This window comes from Columba livia, chromosome 8, assembly GCF_036013475.1.
Source record: "Columba livia isolate bColLiv1 breed racing homer chromosome 8, bColLiv1.pat.W.v2, whole genome shotgun sequence".
NCBI classification, from domain to species: Eukaryota; Metazoa; Chordata; class Aves; order Columbiformes; family Columbidae; genus Columba; species Columba livia.
In genome coordinates this window covers 24,048,634-24,065,395 of record NC_088609.1, presented here as the reverse complement: position 1 = coordinate 24,065,395, position 16,762 = coordinate 24,048,634, and the positions used below count along the sequence as shown (strand labels likewise).

At 38.8% G+C, this 16,762-nt stretch overlaps 1 protein-coding gene across 5 annotated transcripts in view; it reads right to left on the bottom strand.

Annotated features, from left to right (window-relative positions):
- The window catches only part of ABCA4 (ATP binding cassette subfamily A member 4), an 80,819-nt gene that overhangs the window by 40,154 nt on the left and 23,903 nt on the right, over positions 1-16,762 (bottom strand). For 4 of the 5 annotated variants that reach the window (XM_065071079.1, XM_065071083.1, XM_065071082.1 and 1 more), the window contains exons 9-17: positions 14,750-14,839; positions 14,117-14,357; positions 12,487-12,626; positions 11,267-11,383; positions 10,315-10,512; positions 5,776-5,981; positions 4,807-4,983; positions 2,861-3,083; positions 214-435 (exon numbers count right to left, since the gene is read on the bottom strand). In XM_065071079.1, coding sequence (XP_064927151.1) covers positions 214-435; positions 2,861-3,083; positions 4,807-4,983; positions 5,776-5,981; positions 10,315-10,512; positions 11,267-11,383; positions 12,487-12,626; positions 14,117-14,357; positions 14,750-14,839 — 1,614 coding nt within the window. The remainder of the gene's footprint in view (positions 1-213; positions 436-2,860; positions 3,084-4,806; positions 4,984-5,775; positions 5,982-10,314; positions 10,513-11,266; positions 11,384-12,486; positions 12,627-14,116; positions 14,358-14,749; positions 14,840-16,762) is intronic. The other variant, XM_065071084.1, reaches the window with a different exon arrangement.

Sequence of the window (16,762 nt, the reverse complement as noted above, 5' to 3'; positions counted from 1 at the left end):
TTGAATTTTCTAAAAGCCATGAAAATATCAGTTGGTCACTAGCCCCGCTAAAGGCTTATTCATTGTAATCCCTAATAATTTGAAAGAGATTCAGAATTGTCCTGCTCTGAAACAAACGAAGCAGAGAGGAAGGGGTGCTACTCACATATGCACAGTGAGAAAGGCAGCTAAAATTTGAACCCAAAGATACCATATAATCAGTGAAAGGCTTACTGCTAGGATCTTCAGATTAATAGTCATGCGGTCTTGCCAGGCAAAGCAGACAACGTGAGGGAGGTACAAGGTGAAATAGATGACTCCACTGCAGGCAGCTGCCAGATTTGCTTTGGAGAAAAAGGTGCTGAACAAGAAACACTGCATTATGGTGGCTGTGGTGAAGGTCAGGAGGAACAGAAAGAAGAGAAGTGGATTGCTATAATGTAGTACTTGTCCACACTGTAAGCAAAAAAAAAAAAAAAAAAAACACATTTAGAAGTATTGCCATTTTCTAAACTAGCCGAAAATACCAGAATTGCCACTGACATGTGACCTGTAATGAGTAATAAGACAGTCTATCTTAGCTAATATGACTTATAATTCTCCCAGACAGTAATGTTTCGAAACCTGAGGTCATTACAATAACAAATCCTTCATTTAACTTTATCGCTGCACCTGGATTGTGACTTCAGGTTAGTACAATTGGCTGTGGAGTTCATATTCATATTTGATGACTGAATTAAGATCATAAACTGATTGAAAATGGACATTTTGCCCCGTTTTAATAAGTAAATGATTCCAAGCAAGATGTGTCTGCTAAGAAATTTGTACATTCTAAATAAAACTATTTGAACTATCACAATACATTTTCATTGATCTCATCTTATCTTCAGGCAGCTTGCTTGATGTGCAAGACAGACAACGTAAGGAAGCCTGAACAAAATGCATCTTAAAAAAATATAATAATAGGAAAATTATAAAGCTGCTGCACCAAAATGATATTAAAACTCCAGAAGCATATCACAGCTGAGGAATCCAAGTGCAGTTTCTCAGAGAAGCTTGTGTAATAACTAAACCACTTGTTGAACTTTTATTGACCTTCCTCAGAGATTGTGTAGATTAAATGCTCTCCCTCAAGAAGGGCATAGACTGCTACTGAGTATCTATTTACTCCTAAGAAACAATGTTGAGACCTATTTATAAGGCTCAACTTTGTTTTGAGACTTATATAAGGCTCAAAACAGTCTATAAAGCTATAAATAGGTCTCAACATTGTTCGAACATCCTACTGGGCCTCTGAGACTGATTTCTTTATTGGCAGTGACACAATCTCTCATAAGAATGTATTTACAAAGGTGCTTCACACTGGCATAGTGAAGTCCAGAAAAGGAAGTGAATTACAGGTATAAGTACATTCCTCTCTGGTATTGACTATTTCCTGATTTTTAATTAAAGCAGTGCAGCAAATGAAGAAAGCTCTCTCTACCCACCCAAGCTGTAATGGAACTGCAAGGACCTAGAACAACTCATCAGGCCAGGCTGATAATATAGAGCAGATTGAACCCTAGTTATGCATTTATACCAACAGCAGTTCCCCACATCAGAAAAGATGCAGCAGCATTTTTTCTTATCAAAATGCTACAGATTTTTATAATTAAATATAGCAGCTAGGAGGAGCTTGGTTCTCAGGTAACAGAGATAAGAGGGACCAAAAGGTTTGTGATTTTAGTGTTATTGGTTTTTTGTGTGTGTGTGTGTGTGTGTGTGTGTGTGTGTGTGTGTGTGTGTGTGTGTGTGTTTTTGTTGCTTGTTTTGTTTTTTTTTCAGGCTGTCCTGAAAGTTCTGTCCTTGCAGTCTCTTTTTTCATTGACATAGTGGCATAATTCCTAAGCAGGCAAATACTGAATATTATAAATTATCACAGTATCACAGTATTAATCACATATGGTGAATTACAGGATTAAAATTATTCATATTATGATTCCTTCTATTTAAAGCAAAAATTATTATTTATCTGTCCTGTATCAAAAACAGCGTGGTCAGCAGGACAAGGGAAGTGATCCTTCCCCTGTACTCTGCATTGGTGAGGCCACACCTGGAGTATTGTGTTCAGTTCTGGGCCCCTCAGTTCAGGAAAGACATTGAAGTGCTGGAGCGGGTCCAGAGAAGAGCAACACGACTGGTGAAGGGACTCGAACATAAGACCTATGGGGAGAGGCTGAGGGAGCTGGGGTTGTTTAGTCTAGAGAAGAGGAGGCTTAGAGGTGACCTCATCACTCTCTATAACTACCTGAAGGGAAGTTATAGCCAGGTGGGGATTGGTCTCTTCTCCCAGGCAGTTAGCAATAGGACAAGGGGGCATGGGCTTAAACTCTACCAGGGGAAATTTAGGCTGGATATTAGAAAGAAATTCTTTACAGAGAGAGTGATCAGGCATTGGAATGGCCTGCCCAGGGAGGTAGTGGACTCGCCGTCCCTGGAGGTTTTTAAACTGAGATTGGACATGGCACTTAGTGCCATGATCTAGTAAACGGACTAGAGTTGGACCAAGGGTTGGACTCGATGATCTCTGAGGTCTCTTCCAACCCAGTCGATTCTGTGATTCTGTGATTGCGAGATCTGCTTCTGACTACAAGACATATAACATACAGAGTTATCAGCTTAATGCATTCTTTTGTAGATCTCACAAGTGAATTTATCTGTCTGTCTCTGCCAAGGGCTGATGCTCTCATGAGGTCTGCTTAGAAGAACATGCCTGCTATGGCTGCAATCAGAGCAGGCCACCAGCCATTGACATCTTCCTATGAAGAGCTACTGTTCTTTCTCAACAGCAAACTGGTATCAGCAGTGCACACACAACAAGTCTGAGAGTGGCAATCCTTACCATAATGAGCACTGTGAGGAGGAATGTGCTCACAGCCATCATGCCGAAGCTGTCTAGGAACCAAGTGCACCAGATCACCCCATTAGTTACACCCCTGTTCTTCATAGCCTCTTTCAGGCGCATTTCCTTCTCCAGCACTATACTCTTCACCGTCATGGAAACTGAATATATCCAAGCTAGCACCATGAAGATGGGAAAGGCGCGGTTTAAGGTGATCATGAAACTGCCAAAGGAAGAAGGGAGAAAATAATTACATTTAGGTAAAGCAGAGAAATATTGAGATGAAAAGCAAGAATGAAAAGGAGAAGGGGTGGTGAAGAACGCATTTATTAAACATGGGAGTGGAAATTCTCAGTCTAAACATCAATAACACATTGCCATTGAACTTCACAAGCAACCTAAATATTAATCAACTAATGGTTGCTGCACTCCCACAAGACAGATGTTATTTCTATTTTAGAGAGGTTCTAAGGGTTACTGAAGGCTAGAAAACATGCAGTGACTCATGAAAATGCATGTTTCAGTGAACTGCAATAGTCCTTTTAATGTGATAGGGATCAGAGCACCCACAGTCCCTTTGCCTCCATGTAGCCATGAAATCCCTACACACCCAGGAGCACAGTCTCTTTCTTTTTTCATTACAGGGCAACAAAACACCTCTTCTCATTTAGCTTCTTTATCCTGCACTTCACCAGGAAAAGAAACTCCTGGTGCCTGAGATAATGAACTGCAGCCACAGCCCTGGAATACTTTGCTAGATTCAAAAGAAATTTAAGACAAAAAAAACCTGTCAATCTGCATAAAAACCATGGGCAGGAATTAGGCAGAAGGTCAGAGAACACCAGGTTATTGTTGAAAACTGTAGCACTCACAAGGGAAGGAAAAGGGCTGCTGTTAACAGAAACCAATGTCATATATCCAGTTTGATTGCAAATACTAGTCATGGAATGCTGTTTAGGGATGTGGTTAGGATTATGGAAAGAAAGAGTTTTAAGACCCTAAGGTGTCTGGGAAGCCTGCAAGGCCTGTAGGTATCTTCAAGGACCAAAACCTACACCTTTGGGTATTGGTATATCCAGATATGATTAAGCCTAGGGTTAGGGTTTGGTAATACACTTGAAGAGACTGGGTTGTCTGATTCTTCAAGGCTTAACAAAGATAGCAAGAGAGGTACCAATTCCATTGTGACAAGCATTTCCTGTTCAATTTTTCTTTAGGAAATGATCTTCTGGATTTAAAGAAATCTGGGGTTTAGTATGTAATTAGGGAAGACAGGCTTACTACCTTCGATGGATTCTGCACAGTCAACTGAAGTGCAGTGTTTGTTCTAACATGGGTCATTGCTTTGTGTTCAGTTTTGCTACAGGCACCGGCCATATACTATAGCATGAGGCTTAGTTTTAGTCAGAAAAAAACTTTTTAAAAGATCACATTTTTGCTGGGTCCTGTGTAATCACAGGGGTCATTCCAGGGCTGACATTGTAGGGAGCAAAGCATTATAGTTGGTGTGCCCTGTTCACAACAGATTCTCGGCTGTAATTGGTATGAAGGTTCAGGTTAGATTATTACTATTGCCTGGAAAAGTAACACCAAAAAAAACCCAGTTGTTTTTTTTTTTTTTCTAATTATTTTGTGTGATATGCAAAATTGGAAGAAAACTGCTGGTTTTAAGGGGTCAGTGTTTTTTGTCCATTTTAGGTCTGGACACTTGTTACCTGGATGCAACAAAAACCAGGATTGGGATTAGGGGCAGAATCTTAGCAGAGGTGGTTTCTGGAGTCTGCGTTATGGCAGGATAAGGAAAAGAATAAATTCATTCAGTTATGTCTCAGTTATTGCTCTTGCATTTATACCTTAAGAGTAGGGTTAAAACTGGTGTTTGAGAGTCTTAAGGCACCCAGCAAACCAAGTATTCATCAGAACTAAGACAAACTGCTTTTACTCACACGTCATCCACAAAACATGGGTATGGCATTTGCTGCAGATAAATTCCTAACGGCACTTCAGTGTTGGTCTGGGTCTTTATAATCCCGTGCTCAATCATGTCTTGGAGATATGCAAAGCCTCCCCAGATATAACGTAAGTCATCCACAGGATCAGCTCTTGGACCAGGATCCCAATACCTCGAAAGAAAATTCACACGGAAATCATTGAGGCAAACAGTGGCTTTAGGAAGCAGGGGGTGGATAAGGGTGGAAATAAATAAATGAAGAAATCATAGCTGCCGAAATTGTAGAGGCACTGCTTGGAGTTGTCTTTTCCAGATTTCTGTTGTCAGGCCATATTGCTTGAGAAAGTATGACCTGGAAGATTCTTTCATTTCCTTTAATTTTCTCTACACTGACACAAACCAGTAGATTTGGCCAAAATGTACATAAACTGATCACGTAGCAGAGTAACTGTTCTAGAATATAAATAGCTGTATTTGGAATACAGTATCCTTGGAGAGGAAACTGGAACAGCGATTCCAACTACCAGACACCATTATATTCCTCTGTGTAGACAATCCTGAGAAATTATTTCTGCTATCCCTTTAAGTAAGTCCATTTGAGGGGGACCTTAAGAGGAACAGCAGAAGTTCTGCTGTCTAAGTGGAGGAGAGCTGGGTCACAATCCACATAGGACTTCCTTGTCTTCAGTGATGGAGCCAACTAAAAACATCAGGATAATGAAGAGGTTTTGAGCAGTCTCATTCCACTTGCCATGTATCCATACCCATACAACTGCCTGCTCCATGGCCTGTCACAAGAGTGACACCACTTCTGTCAATATCGGGTAACTGAAGATGGATTCTGCACTGCATTACATATTAACTGTTGGTGAATACAGTTGGATTTCATGCATGTATCCAATGTCCTCATGTCTCTCATACTCATGTTATGGCATGCAAGAACTGAGAAGGAACCATCACTTACCTGTCTTTGATTTTGTTTGTTTTCTCCACTGCATCTATGTCCATCCGGATCTTGTATTTCACATGTGGTGGAAGACTGCTTGTTGTAGGCTCAATGTCTGGAAAAACTACACCTGCCCAGAATTTGTTTTCCTCCAGCAGATGAAGGGCTCGATGAGTGAGTTGACTTTCATTAATATAACCTTCAAATTTATCCAGGGTCACGCACTACAGATAATCACAATGAGAAAAATCACAGGGGAATAAACCAGTGAGATGTATACATTAAAGCAAACATCAGTGGTTGCAAACAAAATAGGAAAGTAGATTCATCTGAAGTAGTTGCTGAAACTATTAAAAGTTTACTCTCTTCCTCCTTCCTGAAATATTCCCCATTCTTAGTCTAATTCTTATAACAAATTCAAGACACATGGCATTATTAATACATGCTCAGAAACATCATTCTCCCTAAAAAGAACAGTAAACCTCAGATTTAGCATTGCTGTGGTCATTGTGAGTGGATGGAATAATTTTGAAGGCAGCTTATTCCCAGTTTTTAAGGATTGTCTTCTTCTAGCTCAAGAAATGTCCATCCTGACCAGTAAGAAATCAAGCAAATTTAGATGTACCTGTACAAAACATATGTATTTAGATGTACCTATACAAAGCCTATGATGCCACGTTTACTACTTAGATAGAATGAAATTATTTTTAAAAATATATTGAAGCTCGTGTAATCATCCAGCCATGGAAAAGTGAACTCTGCCATCTGGACTATACTTAAAGATTCCCTTAAAAAGGCAAATATCTGAATTGGAAGGGCAAAAGCTGCAGCTCAGGTGAGGTCCCAGTATCAGGAACTTTCTCCACAGCTGGCATACAGAAGACAAAATTAATTCAGCTATAAAATAAATCTGGTCAAAAGACCTTTTTAGCAGTCCAGCTGAATCAAAACACTATCCTTTCTCAACTTTTGGAACATTTTTTTCAGCTTAGGAAGTGCCTGAGTGAACACCAGGGAGCTAAAGGATGACTGATCCATAAGAAAAGCACATTAGCCATGGACTTCAACTGAAAAGCACTTTGTCAAATGAAGCACTGGTAAAGTCAGAGCATAAATTTGAATCTTAAAGTCTCTTAGGTATTTAGGCATTTATTCCTATTTAATGCCAGTCAACTAGTCAATTGATCTTCCTGATAATACTGTGTCCCTACTGGATTCTGACATGATTAACCTGCTGCCTTAAATTAACGTGCTTTGACTATCTTTATAATAAAACATAGTTTACCCTTGACAGCAAATTGTCTTCTTTCTTAGTCTCTGTCATTATTATGAAATGTATTATTATCACATATATATAGAACACACCAAGTCCTAAAAACCTAAGCCCTTTATATTATCCCATTTAACCCCTACTTCACAGGCATTGTAAGACAACAAGATTGTGAACACTATAAACTCTGTCATTAGTTATCTCTAAAATTACAGACTTACGCTTGTATACTTAGCTTCCACCCTTCAGAACTGGCAAGATATAACTAGAAAATAAAAGGATTAAAGCTCTTGGTGAACTGGTAAGATACTTATTGACTTGCCCTGCTTCATAAAATTCCAGGAGGCTAACTTGTTTGATCTTATCTTCTTGATCATTTCTTGCAGGTCAGTAACCAAAAATTACTCCACATCAAAGTGCTCATACAGACAACTTGCTATTTAATGGACAGACATCTTAAAGCCTCCTTTATCCAACCTTTCCCTGTGATATACTATGCTCTGTTTCCTTTAAAACTTGACGTGTCATAGTTTAATGTGATCTATATGAAAACATATTTTTAACTGGCAGCAAAACAAAACAGTGCTTAAATTGATAACTTCATTATTTTGTAGCTTTACTCTTCCCGGTGTTTTGCAAATGTTCAGTCTCCTAGTTTGGTTTACAAAATTAAACTACACACAATTTTGTATCAGAAAACAAAACAAAGTAGAAAGTCTCTGTTTTGTATGCCAGAAGAGGAATCAAATGAGACTGATGGCTCAGGTTGTATTAATTTCTTGGGGCTATGCTTATCCCACATAGTTAACTGAGTTCTGGAACTCAGTTTAGCACTTCCTAAAGTGTCAGCGTTTCTACAGCAAAGTCCTGCTGTGGAACTGTGTCTTTGCAGTGTCTGGAGGACCACTTGCTGTTTCTTTGTGATGAGAAATTATTTTTCAAGGCACCTGTTGCAGCTGCAGAACTTATGTAGTGAATCTGTGGGAACGGCACTGGCAAAATACTGACAGGCAACCGAGTTAGTCTAGATTTTCACTGCAGAATAGAATGACTGGACCAGGCTGACGAGCAGTATGGGCTCTTATCAGGGGTCCAGTCAAGGAAGCAGCATTTGAAACAGAAAACACAAATGCTTATCTCTTCTGCGTTAGAATGAAACCAGAGCTTGTATAAGAACATAGGCTAAGACACCAGTCTTGCAATAATTCACACAATTTGAAAGTGAAAAGAGATTTTTACATTGTAACCTACTACCCAAAACCCTAGAATTTATTTCTCTTGACATTAATTGCCTTCAAAACCAAGGCTGAATGCTCTACCTAGGTTTCTTTTCAGTGAACTGAAACACAGCTTGTGCCTTCATAAACCTCACTGTATCAAAATTCATTCATCAGCCGCTTGAGAAAATTTATTTCAGATCTTCTCCCAATAATTATTTAACCGTTTTAAATGGTCCAATGAATATGAGAAAACTAAAGCTACAATACTAAGAACAGGTTTCCAAGATAAAACCAGAACATAATAATCATAAAGAGGTGACTAGGTAACTCTCACAGCTTAGTTGTTCTGCAGCCTCAGGTAATCAAAGGGAAGAACAGGAAATTCTTGAGGTGGTGAGGATGAGCAGTCAGTGCATAATTTGTGGGATTCTCTGCTGCACCACAGCTTGCAGCAGAGATCTGGAGTCTCCAAAGACAGTTGCTGGCAGCACACCTCTCATTGCATACTGTGGGAAGGAGTAGGGTGTCCCTGAAAGGCAGCTATTTGTTCCCATTGTGCTTGGCACAGTGTGAAAACATTCTCAAATGCTAATAACTCACTGCAAACAGGAGACTTAAAAGAATAAGCTCATTACAAAGAACTTTGGGACACAAAGATCTATTTACCAGGTACAGTAGCTGCCCTGATATTGTGTATGTTCCAGCACTGACCTGCTGCAAGTAATATATTTCACTTAGCTTAAGTAAGAAATAATTCTGTTAACATGATGAAAAAAGATCATCATAACCATCAGAGCTTTGTGCAAAAGCTTTACTGTTCCCTCTTGTAATAGCTAGAGGGAGGCAGACAAACTCTCAGTTCTTGCCTTCTTGCAGGGGATGAATGATTTTTTTAAACTGAACTGGATGGGGATTAGGAGAGCTAGGCTTGGTCCTGTTGATTACAACTAGTATGAATTTTCTCTGTGAGTTTGGGGCTCAGCTTATTTAACCATTAAAAATAACTAAATATTTACTTTTCTTTCAGAGGTGCTTGTATGATTTAATTCATCTCTGTAAAGACCCTCATATGGCAGATGCTAGGTACTGAGTTCCCAAGTATTAATATTACTGCCAACAGCAACAGTTTCTTAAACTCTCAGACTTAATCTGAAACATTGCAGAGTCCACTAGTTTTGCCTGGGTTCATAAATTTACGAAGAATAGTTGGCATTTCGTTTGCCTAACTCAGCAGGAATCCACCCCATCTCTGGTCCAGTTCTAAACACATCTTTACTTGCAGTCAGAAATATACCGGATAAAAAACAAACCAACCAGCCTCCTGGTGTCACCTGGCTCTGGGAAGGAATGGACACAGCAGTCTGCCCAGCCTTCTAAAAAAATAGACCTTTTTTTGCAGTAGGCTTAGTCTGAGTCTGACGAACTCATCAGTAAGACTGCCCCTACCAGAGTAACCTTTTAGTAAAAGTATCTTGCAAAGTATTTTTACAATAGATGGATATTTTGATCAAGATTTTTAGCATTTTTTACCTCTGTAATGAAACTTCACCTCACTTTCTGCACTGTGGTTCTCAAAAAGCCTATGAAAGCCCAGCTAAAATCAGGGCAGCTTAAAGAAGGGTGCTACAAATTCCAGGAAAGAGACCCAGAGATCTTGTCAGAAGTGGCTACAGAACTAGTGGAAACTCCCTCATTGGTTTCAGGAGAATTTTTTACCAAGTGCTTAAAAACCTGAAGAGGCACTTATCAAAGAACTATTAACTTCTCTGATCCTGGTCTTGCTGAAATCAGTGGCTTGTCAGTTGTAAGTATTACCAAAAAATGTTTCCTTGAGGTTTTATATTCACTTTCTACCTCTCAGCAGTTTGTTCAGACATTTGTATTCATGTTCTTGTACTGCTGTATTATTTTTAACAGATGCTTTTAATATTGAGATTAAATCTGAAACAAATGAAGATGTCTTATGATTTTAGCCTTCCTGCATGTTGCCACAGGCCCCAAGTACTGTCTACCCTGCTTTAAGATATTCTCTACATGTGTTGCCAGCAGTGGGATGGCTGACCTTACCTCCAGATACTGGCCGAGCAAACGCAGAGCTTGGTCTGCAGTACGGAAGATGTTCCGCCAGTCAAAGTCTGCCATTCCCTTCTCCCGGCTCCCTGGCGACCCATTGTGGAGAAAGTTGATTATATGTTCAGCAGTGAAGCCTTCAGCACCCAGTTGGGTGTTCAAGAAGTTCCTCACTGTAGGGTGCTTCAGAGAGTCCTAAGGAAACACATCAGGACACCTTCACTACAATGATCCTCTTCACATGCTCTGTTTAGCTAGAAAGGTTTCCATTTCCATAGCTCTTCCTGAGCTATGAAGTAGTACAAAAGGGTATGCTAAGGAATTAATTTTCTAAATGGGCAATTGCATAGCTAAACTGGAGGTGAGACTTGAAAAATGGGTGAAAATAAATTTATCCTTGACAATTTATTGCATTATTTCCTTATAAGCAAGGGGATAAATGTAATAAATATCTAACCTAATATAGAAGAGTGTGGACAAAACAATTGTTTTCTCTAGTATGAACTGCTTTATAAATTTTAACTACAGATATTACATGCAGCTGATCAATTCAGATCTAAGGGATGGGGAAATAAGCAATTTCCTAAGGTACTAAATTGTTGGGCCCAGCAAAAACATAGTCCTTCTTTGCCTATGCAGAACCCAAGGAAATGAAGTAGTCTGTTCTTGAAGGACATTTTGGAAAGACAGGGAAGCAGCAATTGCTGCATTTATTAAGAAGTCATTAGCCAGATTCTAGAGAGCATCCAGCTCTGAAGTTTTGTCATGGAGACACTGTAATGCACCCAAACTTAGCAACCAGTCCAACAGCCTTAAAGGCCACAGATTCTTTGCTGCAAAGGCTGTGCTTCCAGCTGAACCTTCCAAATTAATTCTATTTTCCCCTAGTAAAAATGAAAGATGGTGAAGGGCTGCTCTTACTGAGGATCCCTGCTAAGTTATAACATACACGGATCATATTCATTTGCAGGCTGTTTTGAAAGAAGTACCACAGCTGAGGTGCTATTTCTTCCCAAGATTTTGTCAACAGTCTGAGGCGTTCAAGTTCCTCAAAAGTAGAGTTTGCCTGAGGAATAAAACAGCAGAAAAGAGTGGTAGAAAGCTAAGGAGATAAACAGAATTTATGATCCAGCCATTCAGTGATAGTGAAACCTGTAACTTACATATGTTGTAGTTTTTTACCTTCAATACTTAATAAACTTGTTAAAATATCAGAAATGTTAATAATCATCAGAAAAAAGAATTTGTAAAATCCAACTGGAATCAAAGTAACTTAGGATAAATCTATGTTGTATATGTAATAGAAAAAGAAGTGCACATTAACCCCAATTAACTTCAATTCCTTTAAACACTCAGGTTTTAGGCAGGAGGATTTCTTATTTTTCCCCTTGTCTATTTCCCTCCATTAAGTACTACAAAGAGAGATGGTGATATAGGCAGATGAATAAATGGGAGGCAGTTGAAGAAGACAGATACTCTCATAGTTAAGATATTAATTAAGATTTGAAATGCTGGGCTGCTGTAAACCCAGTGTTTTCCGGTATAAACTATGAGCAGCAGTTCTTCTGTGCCTTACACGGACATTGAGAGTAAAGTGAATTACTGGTTGTGAGGTGGCCAAAACCAGGGTTATATGTGACCTTGATTTAACTGCTCAGATTCACCCAACTTCAGGCACTTAGCTGAAGAGTTCAGGCTCCACCCTATTTTCATGAAGGGAAAATTATTTCTCATGTCAACATATATAATACTAAACCATGATGCTGCTATTGGTTTATCATCTTTCAGTGTTAGGTCTCAATGACTCTATCCAAGCCTCACAGCTGCCCCATTTAAAGTTACTGGCACAGAGCTGCTGATGTTCCTATTTCTGTAAAATATATATAAATATTACTATTGTTAGTACTGTAGATGTGGAATCATGCCAAGAAAAGGCTACTTGAGCTGGAGAAAGCACATAGTGTGGACCAAGATGGGATGAATCACAGAAGATGTCTCCTGTTTTTTTTTAAATAAAAAGTAACTGTCCCTCCTCTGATGGCCATCAGAAAAATAGAGTTCTGAGAATAAAACCTGATTAGGTTGAGGTAGCTGGGTGACTTCTTTTCAAAAGATGTTTCCTAGGATGCATTTTTTTAGAAATATACATTTGTGTATTTCAAAACTTACATTTTTAAGTATTTGCCGTACAGAAGGTGAATCAGGAGCAAAGAGAATTTTTCCCATCAGCAGGGGCTTCACAGCACTCCAGGCTATTTTGGTTAAAGGGTTTGATTCCAAGTTCTGGATCAATGCATTACAAAAGGGTGCTAAAGACAGAAAGACAGTCCTTATGTAACCCTACTCAAATCCTATAATACATAATGTCCTGCAGGGCTTTTTACTGGCAATATGGACAGTTTAAAGCATTTTGAATCTGAATGGGTGAAGCACATTCTGCAATGTAGAAATACGATGTCTTAATAGATGGAAGAGAATATTAAGTAGATATTAGAGTTGTAAAGTAGACACCATGGAAATTGCAAGAGCAAACACAAACTCAACCATTTGAAAGTTATCGTTATTTATAAGGTATTTCAAATGGAAAGAAACTAGATAGGTCAGATCTTATTGAACAATTTTGAACTCTAAGTGCTTTTCTCCTTTGTATTGTAATTGATACTGATAAAAAGCCGAGGTTTTTTCTCCTCTTAGAGGTTAATTCTTACACAATATAAACTATTGGAATGGAGATCCAGCAGGCTTGGATGTTGAACTCTGGAACAGTTCAGAATCGGATCCTACAATAATTCAGAATTAAACATTTTAATGTAAACATTTCTATCTTTCTCCTACACTATGAAGTAATTAGCTTACTTGGATAGCCTTCAACTATTTTGTTTCCTGGCTGAAGAAATGGGAGTACTAGGCCTTTTACCGGTCTTTTGAAGGTTCAGACATAAGTAGAACCAACAGTGAAAGGTAGCAGTCTCTCTACAGGCAAAATGCTCACCTGTACTTCGTAAACCACACAACCATGTTTATCATAGCAGAAGTGACACAGAAATCTACTACCAGCTATAATACGGCTGTTAGTACAGAAAAAAATGCTGGTGGTCTCAATGTAGAGAAAAGTTAAATAGGCAAACAGTTGACACCATAAAAACATAAAATAACAAATAGTAGAAGAGATAAAATTGGTTCCTCTTTGTATTATTTCGTATTACAATAGCAAGAAGATAGGTGAGGAAATCAAAGCAAAAAAAAAATGCTAAACTGAAATATTTTCTATGTAAGATTCAGCTATGCTGCATATATATATATTTGCTATAATTGAATATATGTACTTGTGTGCAGGAAGAAAACAGCTGCCATATATCAAACTGATTATTATTCCAAAGAAGAGGTTCTAAAATTCCTGTGCTCCAGGCCATCAATCAAGTTGAGAGACTTTGAAAAAAAATACTCTTGGAGAAAAGTAATTCCAGAATGCAGTACTGTATTTTCTCGACCTTCTTCAGTAGCATCTAGTTCTTCCTGATATCAGTAGCACATATTAGAAGATAAGAGAGAGGGACTGTCTTAATTATGATGATGACAACGTTTATGCCCTCATATCGAAAGGAAATCTGTATTTCTATCAGTTCTAATTCTTGGGCTTCTCTGCTTCCACTCATGAAGTATGAAGTAAAACCATTTCACCTGTCTCTAATTTCCTAAATCAACTGCTTAAAATGTTATTTTATAAAAGTAACAGTTGTATTCTAACATAAGGTGCATCTGTCTACAGTCTCTGTAATGGTTTGGGGGAAAAACTTACTGGTTGTATTATCATAAAGATAACTGGATTTCTTCCTTGTTGAGTCAATCCCCAGGAAAGCTTTGTAGTTATTATCTTCATACCAGTTGAAGGAAAGTACTCTGGATCCACCTCCTTCTGGATAGCCACACAAAAGCTCAGATAGCGAGTTCACCAAGTGGCCTAAGGATTCTGGCCTTCCGTGTTGTACAAATGGTTGCAGCACCATCAACAGGTTCTGAACACTCGGCTTCCTGGCTAGCTGCAGCAAGACAAGACTTTGTTAAGAGCAACCCTCAAAACAGGTAAGTATTTCCTAAGGTCTTAGTTGTGTCCAGACTGGTAAATCATGGTTGCAGTCAGAACCTCATCCATTTATCACCTCTGCCCTGGCCACAGGCACCATTTGCACTTTTGTTCTTTCATGCCTTTTCTGAAGAAAAGAATATGCTTCATATAATAATTGCCAATGCTTATGTCTACATTTATTTTGTAATGAGATAAAAAATAATTTCTAAGGCATCAACCCTTCCCAAACAAGTTTATTTTCTTCCTGATAAAGCAGATAACTGGAATATAAAAAGAACAAAGGAAAAGGAGGGCTATGCACTACCCAGAAAGGTGATGTCATCTACGTATTATTAGACCACTTACCTTTTGCATCACTTGAGAGACATTAGACAGCACCCTCCCCCAGGTCTTTAGGTCAACGCCTGGTGAGTTTCTGTCCAACACAGTGGGAAGCTGTGAATAAATGAGAAATGCAGATGAATTTTGTACATGACAACAGTTATTACAGTGAGAGAAAAAAAATCTAAATGTCACATATCCAGTACGATGTGCAGACTCACACAGCAGCCTGCAGAAGTGTTCTTACTAATGTGAGGCTGGAGCAGTCACAGGCCACTGAAAATATAGTTTGGGGTCTGCTCTGCTTATCTAAGCCCACCATGCGAAAAGGTGTGAAAACGGAAGATGAATGCAGGAATTGCAATTTCTGAGAATCTGCTTCTCACTGAGGCTATTCTTCCAGTAAGATGTACAGACTATTGGTAACTTCTGAATTTAGCAAAGGTTGTGATATAGATGCCCCCATTGGCCATGAAGGTAAATAACTGGTAGCATTTTACATTAGAGAGATTTCCTGATATTGGAGGCAGTCTGGTCCTCACTGTCAAGTCGGACAGAAACCATTACTCCTGACTCCTGCACACTGGTTGAATGACATTTCCAACAGACTTTAATGCTTTCATTATGACTGCATTCTTAAGAAACAGGTGACACCATGTGTGCTGTCACATACCATTTTGCTTGGATCACTGCATCCTTCTTTGTCAGCTGTCTAAAGAATCACATATGCGCTTGGAGTTAGCACTCTTGAGGCTTTCTTGGGCATCTATTTCTTCTAATATTACAATAAAAGATAAAGCTGGAATTTCAGATAGCTAGACTGTACTATTTAACAGATAAGGTCCTAAAAAGACTTCCCCAAAACTGTGTAGCTAAACACCCTGCTGATTCCCTGCTGCTCCTTTCAGGCAGTAGGTGGTTAAGAAAGCAGAAGACAGCTGTACCGTGTAGGTACCTGGCAGGGAATCACAAAGCCAAGAGTTTTTATGGAAAGCTTACATTAGCATGTTCTGATCTGTCACTTGTGGTTCAGGCAGGAAGCATACACACAAAATACTTCAAAATACACTTTTCCTTTGTCCCCTAAGGGGAACCAGTCTCTGCTAAGATTATACAGGATTCTTGGGGCACTTGCCTTAACTTGGCCTTTTTGAAACTGTGAGCAACAGGTATTTGAAACAATCTGAAGCAAACCAAAGAAAAGTCTGGGATAATGAATAGCTTTATTCTTTCAGCTAGAGGAAAATAAAAGAGAAATAGGAGCAAAAATGACATGTTGGCTCCTAAGTATTATTCCTTGCAGGAGGCATTCAGTATTAATCAGGTCTGAATAGAAATGTCCTAAAATGACTGAATTTGTACTCAGCTAGTTCATGTTCTCTAGAATCGCACGTAAGACAGGAACAGCAGGCATTATATACAAAATATACTCTCATCTGACCAGCGTAGCAGAGTATACAATTCAGAATGTTTATTGACCCTGGGCAAAGAGCAGGATGAAAGCTTTCCCCCAAATAATTATCCAACTATTTTCATATTCATTGGACGTAAATACAGTGTCATGAAAAAAAAGGAAGAGCAGAAACTTGAAGAGTTTCCTTCCAACAATAGAAGGCCCAGTTCTGGAATCCACAATCAGCTGCCCATCCTACAATAAGCCCTACTCTGCAAAAACAAATTCTGGTGTGTGACTGCTTACAATATACAACTGTAAGAGCGCAGAAAATAGCCTGGGTCTTGATGACACAGGTATTTCTAATGTAGAAGTTTTAAAACTAATATAAAATTTTAAAAAGCCTGACAAATGTTCATTCTGCATGTGTCACTGAGTATAGATGTAAACTCAGTTTGATTACATATCAAGCGTATGTGGTGATACTCGTCAAAGCAGCTGTTTCGGCAACATATGTCTATGCTTAGTGAAGAACTGCTTATCTCCACCCAAAATTGCAATGAGGTATTAAAGAATTGTATTTTTATTTATTTATAAGTTTTGAAGACCTTCTAACGAAGCATAAACAGGCAGGTTCAAGCACA